Source organism: Leptodactylus fuscus, chromosome 7 (assembly GCF_031893055.1).
Source record: "Leptodactylus fuscus isolate aLepFus1 chromosome 7, aLepFus1.hap2, whole genome shotgun sequence".
Classification (NCBI taxonomy): Eukaryota; Metazoa; Chordata; class Amphibia; order Anura; family Leptodactylidae; genus Leptodactylus; species Leptodactylus fuscus.
Window position 1 is genome coordinate 107,170,869 of NC_134271.1, and position 16,857 is coordinate 107,187,725.

At 41.5% G+C, this 16,857-nt stretch overlaps 1 protein-coding gene across 1 annotated transcript in view; it reads right to left on the reverse strand.

The window, feature by feature from the left end:
• Positions 1–194: 194 nt before the first annotated feature.
• The window catches only part of PCNX4 (pecanex 4), a 28,529-nt gene continuing 11,866 nt past the window's right edge, over positions 195–16,857 (reverse strand). The window contains exons 6-12 of the mRNA XM_075282706.1: positions 15,860–15,960; positions 15,036–15,158; positions 12,552–12,915; positions 10,361–10,464; positions 7,726–8,774; positions 4,034–4,220; positions 195–743 (exon numbers count right to left, since the gene is read on the reverse strand). Coding sequence (XP_075138807.1) covers positions 492–743; positions 4,034–4,220; positions 7,726–8,774; positions 10,361–10,464; positions 12,552–12,915; positions 15,036–15,158; positions 15,860–15,960 — 2,180 coding nt within the window. The 3' untranslated portion in view covers positions 195–491. The remainder of the gene's footprint in view (positions 744–4,033; positions 4,221–7,725; positions 8,775–10,360; positions 10,465–12,551; positions 12,916–15,035; positions 15,159–15,859; positions 15,961–16,857) is intronic.

Below are 16,857 nucleotides of genomic sequence, written 5' to 3' on the forward strand. Positions count from 1 at the left end.
TGATCTCCACCTCCTATTGAAATTAATGGGAGGCGAAAGCCGCAGCAAATTCCGCTGTGTGAACAAACCCTAAAAATTCTAATGCAGTTAGCCTTATAGATTTCCTCCATTGTTTGCATCATCTGGTGCAATTGACGTAACAAACCAACATAAACAAACTGATTTACTACAATCAAAATGAACAATTTATAAAAGAAATATTATACATTATACACATTTTGGACAGACATTTTTGAAAAGTGTACACCTATTTACAGAGGAAGCAATGACCCATTTCAAGTCGCCTGTCAAATTTACTATCGGACATATAAAACAAAGTGAAGAGGTAATGTGGAGGGAACAACATCGGTACGTGCAGTTTAATAAAAAAGAAAATTATATATATATGACCAACAAAAAAAAAAAAAAAATCCAACAGCAGCATCTAGAATTGTGTAACTAGGTCAAACTAGTGTTTTCCACTGAACATGCAGAAACACATTACATATGGATTAATACAAAGGCACATGGAGAGGTACAGAGGAATAAATGGGGTATCCAAGAGGTGGGTCTGCTGCCTGCACAGTTAAGTTACGTAGGAGCACGGGGTGGGCTTGTATACTGTAGCGTTCTTCATCATCATTGGTGGCGTACAACAGTTCCCAGGACAGATTTGCCCACTGCCCACGAACGGCTTCTGCATTTAGTTTTCCAATCTGCACGAGCTGTTCTTGTAAGGTGAGCACTCTGCCAGTGTATACACCCTGCATACAAGATAAATATTATCCAATACAGTTACGGCTTGTTAAGAAGAACCGGATTTACATGAAATCCCAGCAAGGAAATACAGTAGTGCTGATGTCAACAAACTACAAGGAGATCAGTAACTGGGCCGGGTTTATGGGCATGTGTCCAGCCTGATAATAACGTGCTGCTGGGATCTAGGAAATGACACGTAAAAGGCAGTCTATTACCTGGATTCAGAACATATGGGGCCTGGCAGAAAAGTGTATCTGAAAATCTGTTATGCGCTTCTGAATGGAGGTTGTTTTTTTTTTAGCACTATGTGCATGAATTTGTAGCAACTGCATTCAAGTGTATGGAACAGAAATTTCATAAATCTAAATAAGAAAATAACTAATGCACATAAAAATTTCATTCACCATACAAGAGGGAATTCATCATTAGGGTTACGCCACTTTTGTAGTGCAAAATAGCGATTTGCAACTAAAATAGTCACAAGTGGCGTTTCAGCTCCAGCCACTACCTGCACCATATTCATTAGGGTTTACATGATATAATGGGCACACAATCTATGCCAGCCTTTTGTTGCACTTAGGCCCATGATGAATTGCCCCCACAGTGGTTTCTTCAAGTTCTGTGTGGATGAGCTGCTCTCAAGTGAATGGGGCTACGCTACAGAATCAGACACAGGCAAGGGCCGAGAGTGGTGCTGTTACTTTTCCTACTAATGAACCAATCTGAATGATTTTTCTTTCTATAATCGTGTTTGCATGCATACTGGGCTATACTACATGTAAGCCTCAATAAGCCACTGGCAAAAGGATTGGGCATGTTGAAATCCAACATGTGCAGTACTGTGTGACTGAAATCTACAGTTGTTGGCAAATCGAGACACAGCCATACAAATGGCCAGCCGAAAAATGAACAGGAATGGCTGACATTTATCTGATGTGTATGGTCGCCTTTAGCTTACAGTCATTGGATGATACAGCTCTAAATATCAGCTCTAAACAATATGTTGCATCTATGGTACAGCTACAACTGAATTAATTTATCTGGTATATTCATAGCAATAACGGCACCATATGCAACATTATTAATGTTGTCAAATAGACCAGACCCCAATAGATCTGTTTACAGGTGAGGGGGTCTGCGGGGATTCGAATATTGTTCGAAAGCGGATTCGTCATAGCTCTGCTGTGTGCATGAGACCTTAGCTTCAAGAACTCAAGCACTAAAAACTATGATAAATTCTGTTTTACAAGCTTGTAGTTACTTATTCTCTAAATGTATCAACTATCTATCTTGGCGGATGATCAGATGTCACTGCCCTGGCAGTGTGATGCCCCCTCTGCTTATCTAGTGCAATAAATGGAACAGGGCGAGCCTTGTAAAAAATCAAAATGTAATTTGTCAGTGGGTGAAAAGGCAATTGTGTAATCTGGGTCAGGGGCCAAGAGCTCTGGAGCATCTGATATCATCACCCCATTTAACCCAGTTTTTACGGTCTCTACATGAGTAAAATCAATGAATGCTTTTAAGGTTACATGCACACTATCAGGATTTACAAGCAGAAAATCCACACCAGAATTCACATGTATATGTAGTGATTTTGGTGTGAACTTTGAGGTAATCTTTTTTTTTTAAATCCACACTGGAAAAAAGAAATATATTGACAAGCTGTGGATTTTACAATTCTCACCATAAGTCAATTTCCGCACAGAAAAAAAAATCTGCATCATTTGAATGAGAAATTGACATGGAGCTATGCCTATGGATTATGTTGCACATTTTCTGAATTGAAGTGTGCAAAAGGCTGCTTTAAAGAGGACCTTTCATGGTTTAGGGCACATGCAGTTTTATATACTGCTGGAAAGCCGACAGGGCGCTGAATTCAGTGGACTATCGGCTTTCCCGATCTGTGCCCCGGGTAAAGCGCTATCGGTCCCGGTACTGTAGCGCTTTACAGTCAGAAGGGCGTTCCTGACAGTCAGTCAGGAACGTCCTTCTCCACAGCAGCGCCTAGAGCGCTGTACAGCGTGAGAGGGGAGGAACGCCCCCTCCCTTTGCTCACAGTGCTCGTCCATAGATGAGTATTATCAGGAGGGGATGGGGTGTTCCTTCCCGCTCACACTGTACAGCGCGATAGGCTCTGCTGTGGAGAAGGACATTCCTGACAGTCTGTCAAAAACACCCTTCTGACTGTGAAGAGCTACTGTCAGCATTCCAGCAGTATATAGAATTGCCTGTGCCCCAAACCATGAAAGGTCCTCTTTAACCATAGGGGGGTAAATGATGCATCTGCACTGGACCCTATGGTAATGGAGGCCACCTCAGCAGGCCTGGATCAAGCAGGACAGTCCTGCATTTCGGGTGCTGTCCTGCTGTCTTGGGCAGCAGGTAGCATTTTTAACGCCATCTGTGTCTTTAGGACACAGAGAGAGATGAATACAACAGTGGAGCATGGACCTGCCTTTGACTGATGACGTCTGCGGCAGGGAAGTGTGATGAGCGTCCAGCCACAAACATCATTACAACCAGAGCCTGCAGGCGTGTCTGTGGGAATGGAGTTAGGGAGTATTCATTGTCTTTGTTTAATTTTTAAGTAATACTAATGATGGAGGGGACAAGGAGTCTTATGTGGCGGCTAGTAAAGGGGGTTTTGAGAGGGCCACTTATGAGATGATTAAACAGACACTCCTAATCTAATACATTGACCCTGCATGTGCATGTACCTCGAAGAGGAGCTTTCGCCACCTCAATCAACGCTGGGGCTTTTATTTAGATGTAAATTCTTTTATATGTATGTGCTTTTGTTACAGAATATGTCCCTCCCATGAGGTCATAAAATACCCCTGGGAGACAGTCTTTTTTCTTTAATTGCATCCATAGGAGTCCCAGTTACAGGTGAAAACAGCCACTATTACTGACAACCGTCACTGGCGGAGGTGATATGGGTTTGGTAAGACCCGGGGGCTCTGCTACTCCGTGAGGCACCTGGTGACCACATGACTGCTGGGTCCAATAGAAGCAACTCTGTGACTTCCTCTATTCACTACATTGCACTCCTTCAGTGTCATCTAGTGTGTAAAGAAGTAGAAAAAAAGCAATAATAAATTGCTTCTACTTTCTCCCCAGGGTCTGACAGCTCAAGACCCCACCTGCTCCTGCTATATACAGGAGGGTTTCTGCAAGGTTAGCACATACATACACATAAGTGACAATAGGCAGTCGCTATTATGTTAAACATGTAGTACAAGGTGCATTCATATGTATTCTGATTCAGCAAAATACTATAATGATATCTTACCATGTTTGGATCATGACCTAAGGAGAAGAGATAGGGTTTCTCTTGTAGAATTGCTTGTTGCCACTCCGAGTCTGACACCAGACCAATGTACCAATCATTATCATACTCTTCAAGATAATTCAGCAGTTCTTTGAAATCTTCGACAGGCCCCAGACTCGCTTTATCAACCATGAGCTTGAAGGTATACCTATGAGATAAAGTCAAATAGTGGGCAAAGGTAACCGTTTCTAAGCACATGCAGTGATAAAAACTGATATAAGAGGACAAAACTGAACTCTTTGAGCATAATTCATTCATAATAATTCAGTATATGAGGGGGAAGGGGGAATGCTCTCATAGTGAATCTTCATAGATTCAGCCTCTGTCCAGGGTTAGGCCAAAAAAAGTCTGTTAGTGCTATTAATGGGTTAATGAATACACCCATATACCTCTAGTAGTGTTTTCAATTATTTCTGGATGTCTCTGGGAGCTCCTGGTATCTTCTGCATTTGCTTACATGGTGATGCTTCCTGTGTACCTTCTACACTACCTCCCTATCACTGATCCCCCCTCTCTCAATCCATTACACCCCCCTCCCTGTCTCCTCAACTAAGCTAACCCACCCACTACTAGTCCTTCCCACCCCACCCACCACATCATACGTGCCTACCTTCCTCTCTGGGAGACGGCTCCTCCTCCTCCTTTCTTATGCACAGGCTGGAGACTCTCCTAGCACGTGGACAGACTGGAGGTACCTGTGACATCTGCGTAGTAGAGAAGGAGTGCCATTTCTACTGCGCATGAGTCGCAGGCACCTCCAGACTGCGCAAGCGCTTGCAGAGAGGAAGAGGGGTACAGCCATTCCCAAACTGGAAGACACGTAAGTATTGATGGGGTTGGGGGGGACAGAGTACTGGTGACGTTCCATTTTGAGTTCCATTCACATGACCACCCCAGGGATAATGGTAATTATAGATTTTTTTTAATAGAAGTAAATTAGAATTTAGTTGGGTGGAGGGGGTTTTGTTTAAGGGCTAATTCCTATTCCTTAACCCCTTTCATTTAGGCGGCTTAGAATGAGGCTAAATGTGCCAAATTTATCTCAATGGTTCGCGTTGGGGGATAAATCTGGAGCTTCATTAGATGCTTCAGTTTAACTTTTTGCAACACCTGGGTTGGCTTGCAATTCTGTTTGGTGGTACAATTTTGGCTTAATGTGGCAGATTTTAAGGCACATCATTCTTGTATGCCAGTTTTCTTTTTTCTACTGATTTCTAAGGATCAAGGTATTGCTGTTTTTGATAGAAATAATGGTGCTGTAAACAGAGATTTTTTATATGAAATGTGCTGAAATTCCTGATGAAAAGAGATTAACACAAATGTGAATACAGTAGATACACTTCAAGTGGTTGTAGATGGACTTTAAGGGGCTCTATCAGCAAAATTATACTGTATGAGCCCCACATATGCGTGAAAAGCCTTTAAAAAGGCTAATCAGGCACCGCTAATCTTATTTTAACCCCCCGTCCCGTTTTAAAATAAAAACATATATGCAAATTATACTTAGCGTGCACGCTGGGTGGTGATGCACGGTCCGACGTCATCTTCTGGCACGCCTTCGTCTTCTTTCAGCGACGCCCTCCGGTTCTACCTCTTCCCCGGCTTCATCGTCCTCTTGTTCCGTCAGGATTGGTTCAAATCCGGTACGTGCACAGTATCACTTGCCTCGAGGATGCCAGCGTACTGCCATTGAGAAAAATGGCGCCAGAGCGTGCGCAGTAGCCAGGGAAGAGCCAGGACCGGAGTGCGTCGCTGAAAGAAGGGCGTGCCAGAAGATGACGTCGGACCGTGCATGACTGTCCACGATAAGTATAATTTACATATATGTTTTTATTTTAAAATGAAGGGGGGGGGGTTACATACAGAATAATTTTGCTGATAGAGCTCCTTTAAAAGGTGTTTTGGGAGCCTGACAAGTGCTCAGGCTCCTGTTACTAAAACCCAGCATGTGCCTCTCCTATGGTCCTGATTGACAGACTGCTACACCTCTGTCGGACATAATTCTCTACTGCACGCCGCACTCCTTTTAAAGGGGAAGTTCCACTATAGACTTATCTATGGCGGTCACCAACAACGTGAACTCACTATTTTTCCAAAGCCTGACTCCAGCTCCAATTCTTTCATAAATGACTGACAGCCAATATCAGACAGAAGCAATAAAGCTCCACTAATTCAGGAAAAAAATCCAGTGATTGATTCCCATGAAAATAAATATGTGACAAACTATTCACCAAATTAATGATACAATATCAATAATTGTAGAATATAATTTCAAATAATCATTTTATTTTCAAGCTGGAGCTGGAGTCGGTAACTTTTTTGCCCTGGTAACAAATGCATAGCGGGAAGGAAACCACTGCAGCCGCACCAGTGCTACGATTTTACCACGACTGATCCCGACAGCTACAAGCTACCATACAGCCCTGTCCATAAAGGAACTATGTCAGACTGAAATATTCTGCCTTTCTTCTACTACATTATGTTGTAAAACACCAATATAAACATTGCCTATAGCATTACACCTACACATATGCCAATATGTCAACAAAAGCATGTGTTGTTAGATTGCACAGATGTCCTGCCAACATCTATGAAACAATACATGCTCATTCAGAAACTTTTTTTGTTTTTTTGGTAATGTACTAAGGAGCAGAGAGAAAGAATTACTGATACAGGTATTTCATGGTCACCACATGAGAAACCTTCCCATTCATACCTACTTGGTTTCAACGTCCTTAATACCCCAGTTGTCTCTCTGCACCGGTATGGTATACCACACACATCTACCAAAGCACTCCATCATCACACCATGGTTATCTCCACCATACAAGCGTCTGATGAAGGACTAGTAGGCCGAAACGTTATGCTTGTTCTACTTGATAACTAAATATAATACATTAATATGTATATAATAAATATAGTCTTAGAACTTCAGCCTTTCATGTATGTGATGTGGATTGGGACCCTACTTGAAGCACCCTAAGGAATTGAGACAACATTCTTAATTTGGTATGAAATAATATTCTTTCCTAGGCTGAGGCCCCATGTTGTGGAAAAGCAGCTTTTTTTGTTGTTGCAGATTTTGCTGCATTTTTTTTAGCCAAAGCCAGGTGTGGATTGAGCAGAAGGGAGAAGTGTAAGAACTTCCTATATATTTCCCATTCCTTTTGTGGCCGTTATTGCCTTTAACTAAAAAAAAAACGCAGCAAAGAATGATGGATTATCCGCTCTGATATATTTTTGCCATCATGTTGAGGGTGTAGGTCAGGGGATGAAGCAGCTATGATATGTTGTCAATGGTACCAACCTACCACCCCCCAACCGCTAAGTTTACATGATTGTTTTTGGACGTCCCCTCCATTGTTTATGGACTTTGTCTTCCTTTTGTACTGTCACCCTACTCCCCACTTTATGCAGTCACTGCCCTTTTAGCCTTTGCCCCCTCCCCTGTAAGACCATGCTTATCAGTGACAACAGGTTAGTTTTAATGCTTTTCTAATTGGTGACTACAGATCATGTAACTATAGGCATTGGACTGTCTTGTCATGGTGTATATCCTTTGCTTTGTACCCCCACTCACTCTGTGCCCTCTTCTGTATTTTTTCCATAAATAAAAGCATATAAAAATACTAATTTACCATTCAGGTCCTTACCGAAAGGCCTTGAGTGCAAGTTGAAACAATTCTGGATTTCCAGTTAGCCAATCTAATGAAACCGACCATGGTATACCCCCCAAATAAGCTCTAAAGAGCCAAGCAGAACTGGGAGAAGAATTTTCCATACCGAAAAAAGCAAAATAAATAGAAGTCAGTCCTTTTATATATTGGTCCCTTAGCGCTCTGTCCCTTACTCCTTCCTCAAGTAAAACAGAAGGTTTTCCATTTACATGGTGGAAATCCAACTGAGTTAAAACAAATTCATACCAGTCTGTTGGGAACATTTGCTTCATGTCGCTTATTTTTGAACCCATTAAGGAACCTAAAATCCAGTCCTGAGGTAAGCTGAGAAACTTAGAGTAAGAGGAGTTAAATTCCACCATTTTGAAACGTTCAACCAGAGTTGCGTTTCCTTTGTCAGTAGCGGGAAGACCAAAGCCCACCACTGAGTAAAGTTTATCCACTGCTACATCTTGCTCTACATAGGAGTCAACATGTACTGTCTGAACACTGCCCGGAATGGAGAATCCATCAGCAGATGCAGCTACAACTGGTTTGACTCCAGTTTTCTTTGGATGGGGAAGAATTTCAAAAATGTCATCATCAGACCACTCATCGGCTATGTCATCATTGTAACTTTCTATGTCCTTTGAAGATTCATTATATTCTGCTGGACGTGCATCCAGAGGTCCTTGGTGTTTTTCGGGCAGGGCCGTAATATCCGACTCCTTTTGTTCGACATCAGTGTTTTCTTGTGCTCTCGACTTTTTGTAGCAAGTTTGTATAAGCACCCAAAGAAGCACTTTAATGAAATCTTCTTTGAATTGTTTCAAGTTCTCATGTGAGTCGATTATACCAGACAAGACGTTCCTAGCATCAGAATACACCTGGACTGGAACGACCGTACACGGCGTTAAGACGTTCCCAAAATGGTTATTTAGGGCCAATCGACCAGAATTTTCTGCTTGTTCAAATGCCATTTCAAACACTTCGTCTACTCTCCGGGCTTCAGCTGTATGGCAGGAGGTCTCCTGTAACTCCAGTCCCTATGGCAGGAAAAGGGTTAGAAATATTACCTACTAAAAATACATCTTTTCAGTAATTTGGATGTCTTCCTATCATGTAATATAGCTTTTTCAATAATATACAGTATGTGTGTGATAATAAAGTTTGGATTCTGGTTGCTTAGAGAGTTACAGGGCAATAATGGTATAGGTGTAGTTTCATGCAGCAACCCGTAGGAGACCATAAAAACAAGCTCCATCTATGAACCAAGATAGAGATCTGCTCTGAATAAGTGGCTCCCATATATACTAGACTATATCTGGTACTGCAGTTGTGTCTTCATTTTGCTGATTGGAGAAGGTCCAACATTTATACATTTTGGCCAATCTTAAACACAGTCCATCAATATAAAATCCTGGAAAACAACCAATTGTTTTATGTTAGGATTAAGTCATGCAAATACCTACAGATTGAACAAGGCCTTACTGAGTCAAAAATATTGATATTTTATGTAAAAGTCCATTTCATTCTGCGCTCACTGTTAAGTTTGCCTTCTAGGTCATTTGGGGGAGGGGGTGGACCCGGAAAGTCCGGAATTTATAGGGTTGTCTAGGGTATTGTACCAGGAAAGAAAATTAATTGCTTATCATTGGTTTGACCCGAGCCCTCCCTTTCTAGTGGAATTGATATCCAGAGTCAATAATACTATTAGGGTCAGTTCACACGTAAACTGCCCGCGGGTTTTGACACCTCTTGTCAAAACCCGCCTGCCGCGACCATCGCGGTCGCGGCTTTCCCCTCCGCTGTCGGCTCAAATGAATGAGCCGACATAGGAGGGAGCTGCCGGGGGCGGAAGCCGCGCGGCTTCCACCTGAAGAAAGGGCATGTCAAAAAAAAGCCCGGTGGTCTACATAGACCACCATTGTAAAGGGGTGGATTTTGAAGCGAAATCCGCTGTCAAAATCCGCCCCTTTGCCTACGTGTGAACTAGCCCTTAGGCTGGAGAGGGGAGTATACATACAGAGAAAGGCCCAAACTAAATTTGAAAAATTTGGGGGGCATTATTGGATATACCTGGTCTTCCGTCTCTGATTAGGGATAGATCTCTCATTTCTACTCTACCTGCTTCTTTATCCCTAGAGTGCTATTCTTTGCTATGAATCGAAGGATGTTTGGGAGTTTTAGTGGGGGGGTCCTAATGGACAGTCCCCCTATGCATGTCAGATAATGTCTCCATATTTACCTTGTATTGATGTTATGTTGATTTTGTTTTGTCGTTTGTTTGTTTTTATGTAAAGAAAGATTGGTTAATAAAAAGAATCTGATTTTTTTTAAAAAAGTCTATTTCATGGAGCTTTGAAATAAGATATGGGGGTCCACCTTAATACATAAGAGATAAGTGGTGTGAATCTGCCATATTTGGTGGGACTGGCCAACTAACTTATGTGTATGGTGGCCTCTAAACGGCCAAAATAAGTGCCAAAATAGATACCAGAGCGCAGCAGGCATGCACGGCCAACACTCCCCAGCACCTACTCCTCTTAAACCCCACCAATCAGACACTGAGGCATATCATGCAGAATTCCCCTATTAAGGTACACATATCCTTTAAATACAAAGAAATTACCTTTATGTTAACACAGCAATAACTGTAGCCTCTTTCAAGAATTAGTAGCCATATAAGTCGGTCCTGAAAACGGCAAAGGAAATGTGATCCCGGAGTAACAAGACCTGAAATAAAAAATAAAATAAAATATAAATCTGAGCAATTTCTAAGTGCAATACATTTACCGTCACAACTCTATGTATGTATGCTGGTGGCAATGAATAATCCAATATTAAATAAATATTGGGCCATTTACTGGATATTGTTTGACCTCTGGAGTCTTATTTCTCTGCCCACATAAAGCGCACTGAAAGGGAAATTATTAAAACTCATTAGGAGCGAGGGTAATTCCTACAGACGCGTGCCTAAAAATGTCATTACAAGCCCCTTAAGATCAAGGCATTACTACTCTACTAACACAATCTCTATTGGCAGATCCCTTTAATTTGCAGTATGCCGGAGTAATATCGTCCATATTTATTAAGAAGCACCTCTTAATATAGTGTGCACATCTCTTGGCTGTTCGGGACCAATTAAAGTAAATCTGTCAGTCTCCCGGAGGCCCTTTCACTTCTCACTAAACCTCAATGTTTCTCATCACTTTTAAAAAGCGACAAAAGAAACACGAAATGGACAAAAGTTGCAACAAAATGAGGCTTGTGCCAAAGTTGTAACTTTTGTACACTAGCATAGTTTCCAAGACGTAAGGTTGATCAAACTCAATATGTCACCCTGTGACTTGTGTAGCAGGTACGTTCTGTGATGTACAGGTGTACTATAAAGATAACAACCATCCTCAGTGACATAGCAAATCACAAGCACACTACATGACGTATAAGAGAAAATCTGCTTATAACTAAAACACTAACAGCATCCACCTTCATTTTCTGAACTCTAACATTGCTTGCTGTGTGTAACATAATCTGCCAGGCTGCCATTCCTTGCATTGAGAACATGACTGGAAAGATGAGAGTAGTGTTCCTGCCTGATTGTCATACTTCCCTCATGTGCTGTGGCAACACTCCATGGAGACGCCAGTAAACCACTTAGAAAACAAAGAATATAAAAGTCATCCTCTTTCATCAAACATCAGGGTGTAGGACAGTGTCCATTTTTATTTTTACAACTATTGCTTCAAATGTGTCTATTTAGAAAAGGCTTTCAACACAAAGTCATACGACATGTCAGTGCATCGCCCTCATCGGATAAGTTCTTACAAAGTCTGCTGAGGTATTTATTAGGGTTTGTTCAGGTCATGTAGTCTATCGAGCTGTTGTGTCTGATAAAACAGAACACTGAACCCCCTGTAAAACAATGCCCTTCTGTTTGACATCCATTTTTAGCATATTCAGTAAATCTGAAAAAAAATGTAAGCAGTTGTTTTTGTCAATTCAATTCTTGTCAATATTTCTTTTTTTAATGTAGATTGTGAGCCCCATATAGGGATCACAATGTACATTTTTATTTTCATTTAAGTATGTCTTTGTAGAATGGGAGGAAATCCACACAAACACAGGAAGAACATACAAACTCCTTGCAGATGTTGTTCCTGGCAGGATTCGAACCCAGGACTCCAGAGCTGCAAGGCTGCAGTGCTAACCACTGAGCCACTGTTTTGTCCTTTGTCAATACTTCTGAGATGAAAAAAAAGAAGATGCAGATATTCTATTCCATTTACCGTCATCCATGTCTTCCTAATAAGTATGACTATTTGATCATATGACACAGATATGTGCGTAATTTCGTAACAAGACGTAACAATTGCACTGAGACAGTAGTAGTTAGTTGCAATGGAGAGCACAGCCTGTGAACATTACTAATCTTACACATAAAATTCAATATGATGTAAAAAAATGTTCTACATTCTATCTGTAAATTGTCCCACCTCCTTATTCTATGAAAGTTAAGGATAAAATATCTCCCAGCTGATGTATCCAGATAAGATAGGAACCCTGAATATAAGACTTTTTAAGCATATCCTGTGGATATACCATGGGAATACTCTTTTATATATGTTGTCCCATCTTCCTCAGTGGCTGACAGCCTTGCCTATACAAGCATGTATATTAAATATCTGTCAATCACTGAGTGAAGGTAGAAGAAGCCATCATCTCATAAGCCCAAATCCCTAGAACTGACTCATGCAAAAATAAGTGGCTTTTTAGGATATTTAATAGATATCAATGCTTGTCACTCATACAAGAACACCTACCGAGACTACCTGAAGCAAAAGCATATTGCAACGCAGCAGCAAAACCTGGAACCATTTGCTGGTAATAGACTGTATCAGCACAGACACAAGCTGCAGCACCTACAGCTCCTGGCCAACTGCGGATTGGTCGTGGGAATCCAACCAGGAAGACGGGCAAAGTGAAAAGTGCCAGTAAAGGTGAGGAAAGCAGAGCAGAGAGGATAATGAAGGTCAGCACCACGGGGAAGAAGATGATGTTCACTGTGATCAGACTGCTTGTCGATTTCCTTCTCTGTTTCTTTTCCGTCCAGGACGTCAACAGAACAGTTAATGCAAACTGCAGCTTAGACACTAACTGACAGAGACGGTCACGTATTATAGCAACCTAAGAAACGGCAAAGGATAAAGTTACACACCTACAATGAATAGAAGTAACATCAATGACCATCAGTCAGTTTATTGTCTGCTAGCTCCCGACCCTCTCAGTGATCAGTGTTTCCTATCAAGGGTTCTGTTAACAGAACCTCAGGTTTTCTCAAGTTATAAAGTTTTGGAATTACAGAGAAAGATCACTCGATTATTGGAGTGTAGCCTTGTTTGACCTATATTGCAGACAGATCAGAAGGAGGAGTTTTATGCAGCAGCAAGCTGCCTCCCAGCCAAAGACATGAAGTCTTTGCCACTAGTCAATTAATAACATGATTTGTGTGATAGCACTGTGAGCTGTAATGTGACAGGGAATGGAAATAATCATAACTTTTACCTAATCCACATGATACATGCCCTAAGGGCTACATAAACAAATAAAACCAATATATTAGGCTCTCTTTATATCTGTACTATGCAGCCGTTGTCAGTGTTCTGGTCATTTTTACTGCAGCCAGCAGAGCCTACCATGCCTTCAAAAAATTACTGAAACCTGACAGACCCCTGTATAAGTCCATGGGGTCAGGAAACAGAATCAATACAACTGTTATGGCTCTATTATGAATGGACGTCATCATGGAAGTTCCAGTTTATCATTTACATATTATATAAACCATTATTTGGATTGTGCAGTGAATTTTTTTCAATATGCACATCGCAGTGTATTCCACATATTTTGCAATGTGTGAGTAATAGTCAAACTTTACACATTACAGTTTATTGTGTTTCTTCATATTCTGTGGTATATGTTTAGAAATGTTATATGCAACAGGTTTAGCTGAGTGGAATAATGACCCTCAGAGGTTAAGAGTCAATGAGAAATTAACACTATTTTTGTCGATACTCCAATTAGAGAGGACCGGTCACCTCTTCTGACATGTCTACTGTAGTAAATACCTGTATTCTTCATGATATAGTTCTGGAACATCTTTTCCTAGAACTCTGTATTGTGCCATTCCTCTGTTATTCCTTCTAAGAACTAACAACTGTGTGTTACCAGTTTATTCAGGAGGAATAACAGAGGAACACCACAAGGCAGAGTAAGGAATAATACTCCAGAATTGATATTACATGATGTATTCAAGTATTTACTTTAAACGGACATGTCAGACGTGGGGATGGGTCCTCTTCAACCATACATCTATTTCTCTGTTGTCAAACACTGAATCTATAAGGAGTTATGAAAGACATTGGAGGTTGGTGGTCACAAGTTATTTCACACTAAATTGGGTATTTACATTTTATGACACTGAGCTATAGAAAAGGGACTTAAAGTGTTACTATTTAAGACCCCATCAGGACCTGTTTAAAGGCTCTCGGAAAGTCTTTGGTACAGTAAGTGCAGTACGTAGCATGATGCTCTCAGGTGTACTATGTCGTCATCAGTACTGCGTGCCCTGCACTTGCCAAAGCCATGAGAGAGCTGTCCTTCATCCAGTGCTTGGCGGACCTCAGAGGGAATTAGGGGTGGTAATCTGCAGCGCTGGCCAAAGCCCAAACTGCAGATTACACAACACTAAAGTCATTTTAAGTTCATTTATAAAACTCTAAATATCTCTGCAACAGGGCAGCGGTATGAAATAAGACAGGCAGATGGGAAAACCTTATAACAACCCTACAAGGTAATGTGTTTGTCTTTTTTGCAATTTTAAGTTCACAGACTGCCTTTAAGTGTAGTACCAGGTTAGGCAGCGGTATGTTGGGAGATGGCCGTCTAACAGTGGGATAGAGGGCCCTGCCCACAAGGGCTTACAATCTATGAAAACCCTATATGCATGCATGCGTGGGTCAGAGAGAGTAGTAGGCTGCTGTTAGACACCTCAGACAGTGGCAGATCTACAGTAATAAGAAAGGGTTAAGACAAGCTTTCCTAACAGTGAGCAAACCCTGTCAAAATTGACAAGCTTGGCTACAATTCATCTAAAGTGCCTGAAATGTATCTGGGGTCATATGACTGCCTCAGTTGTACCATCAATTATGGCATCAGCCTCTCTCCATGCCCTTTGTAAGATCATGCAGGAGATTAGGGAGAGACATGACAACCACACCAATGAGAAAATGTCTTACTTCCAGACTTACCAAAATGAGTCGTATGCCAGTATCCACGCTGACATTCCACCACACATTTGTGTTAAACACAAACAGCTGTACAATAGATACAACAACCATCTCAAGCATGGCATTCTCTGTATTCTGCCAGATCTGAAAGAAGCAGGAAAAGTACAATTGCATCAGGCATGAACAACCAAGGTTATTCTCTTACATCATTAGTCTTCACAAAAGACACTGAATATCCTCTGAAGCATATACAGGACTAATTGTCTATTCTATCAAGAATCATATAATCGGTCACAGACTACATTTTATGTGAATCAGCTATTGTTATGCCCTGTTCACATCTGCTTTTGTATTCTGTCCAAGGAGAGTCCACATGGAGACCCCGGAACGGAATACAAACACAATTGCAAGCGCTGTTCTGTAAAAGCACATGGACCCCATAGGGTATAATGGGGTCCGTGTGCTTGCCGCGCATTGCCTGCACGAATCATGCGGACATGATGTAGTCATCACAAAATAGACCGTAGGGCAGAATGGGGGAATGCATAGGTAATCTATATGGGTCTTCATTTGGTAGTAATCCGATCCCATCCACAGCTAAAAAACTGAAACACTTCTCCACCAGCATCTTACTAAAATGATGGAAAATCTTTATTTGAGCCAAAAACACCAGGTATTGCCAGATACATGGTGTTTCTGCCTCCAATAAAGATTTTCCAGTGTTTTAGTAAGATGCTGGTGGAGAAGTGTTCTAATCTTAGATACAATAAAGCAGTGTCAGGACCAGAAGCATCAGCAGCGTTCGTCATACACATGAACATGGTTTAGTCAGAAGACTACATTACCATCCTGTAAGCCCTTGTGAATCCAATGCAGACTGACACAGAGTGCAGGTTATACAGTGAAGTGTCCAGAGAGAGGTAAGCTACCATTGCAAAAGGAGAGACTGAAATAAAAATAAAAAAAATAATTAGCATAATTCACATTCATTTAAGGTTTTAGAAAAGCACTTAAAAAGAGAAAATTTTTTTTTATTTTTAATAGGGTTTTCCAGGACTCTGATAACAATGCCTGTCATTAGCATACTCCATTAATATTAGATTAGGAGGGGGGGGTGTCGCCATCTCCAAGGATCCCCAATAATCACATCAATTGAAGGAATTGCATCCTCTTCATTGGTTGCCAGGCACAGCTCCAAATATTTAGTAATGGTTGGCCCTGGTACTGCTGCTTCAGTCATACACTTGAATGGGAGTAAGCTGCAAAGAACTGTAATATCAGACACAGTCTCTACAAAATGTATGTGATGTGCCAAGAAAACGATGAAGGAGATGCGGCGGCCACAACTCTGGGTCCCCACCAATCTGATACTTAGGAATTGGATATGCCTTCAACGCCTAGGAAAACCTCCATAAGGGTAAGTTCACACTGAGATTTTTGGTCAGGATTTTGAGGCCGAAATAAATGGGAGCCACTCAGGAGTTTTTTTCCGGGAGTCGTTTCTTCCAGCTCCCGGAATAAAGAAGCGAGATGCTCATTCTTCAGGCCGAGTCATCTCGCGATTTGGCCTGAAGACACTCCCTCCTCCCGACTAGGCCCATTCATTTGCACTGCAACGGCATCAAGCCACGGCTACCCTGCTTTTGGACCGGAACCTGAGACGGAGGTCCAAAAATCTCTGTGTGAACTTACCCTAAGGGCTCATTTACATGACAAGGCTCATCGGCCATACGCTATACCTGATATTAACAGCCAGCTCACATCCCCACAGACATTAATGGATCTAGTCACATGACTATTGGCTTTAACAGTCTGCGTACAATCCGGAAAAAAAAAAAAAATA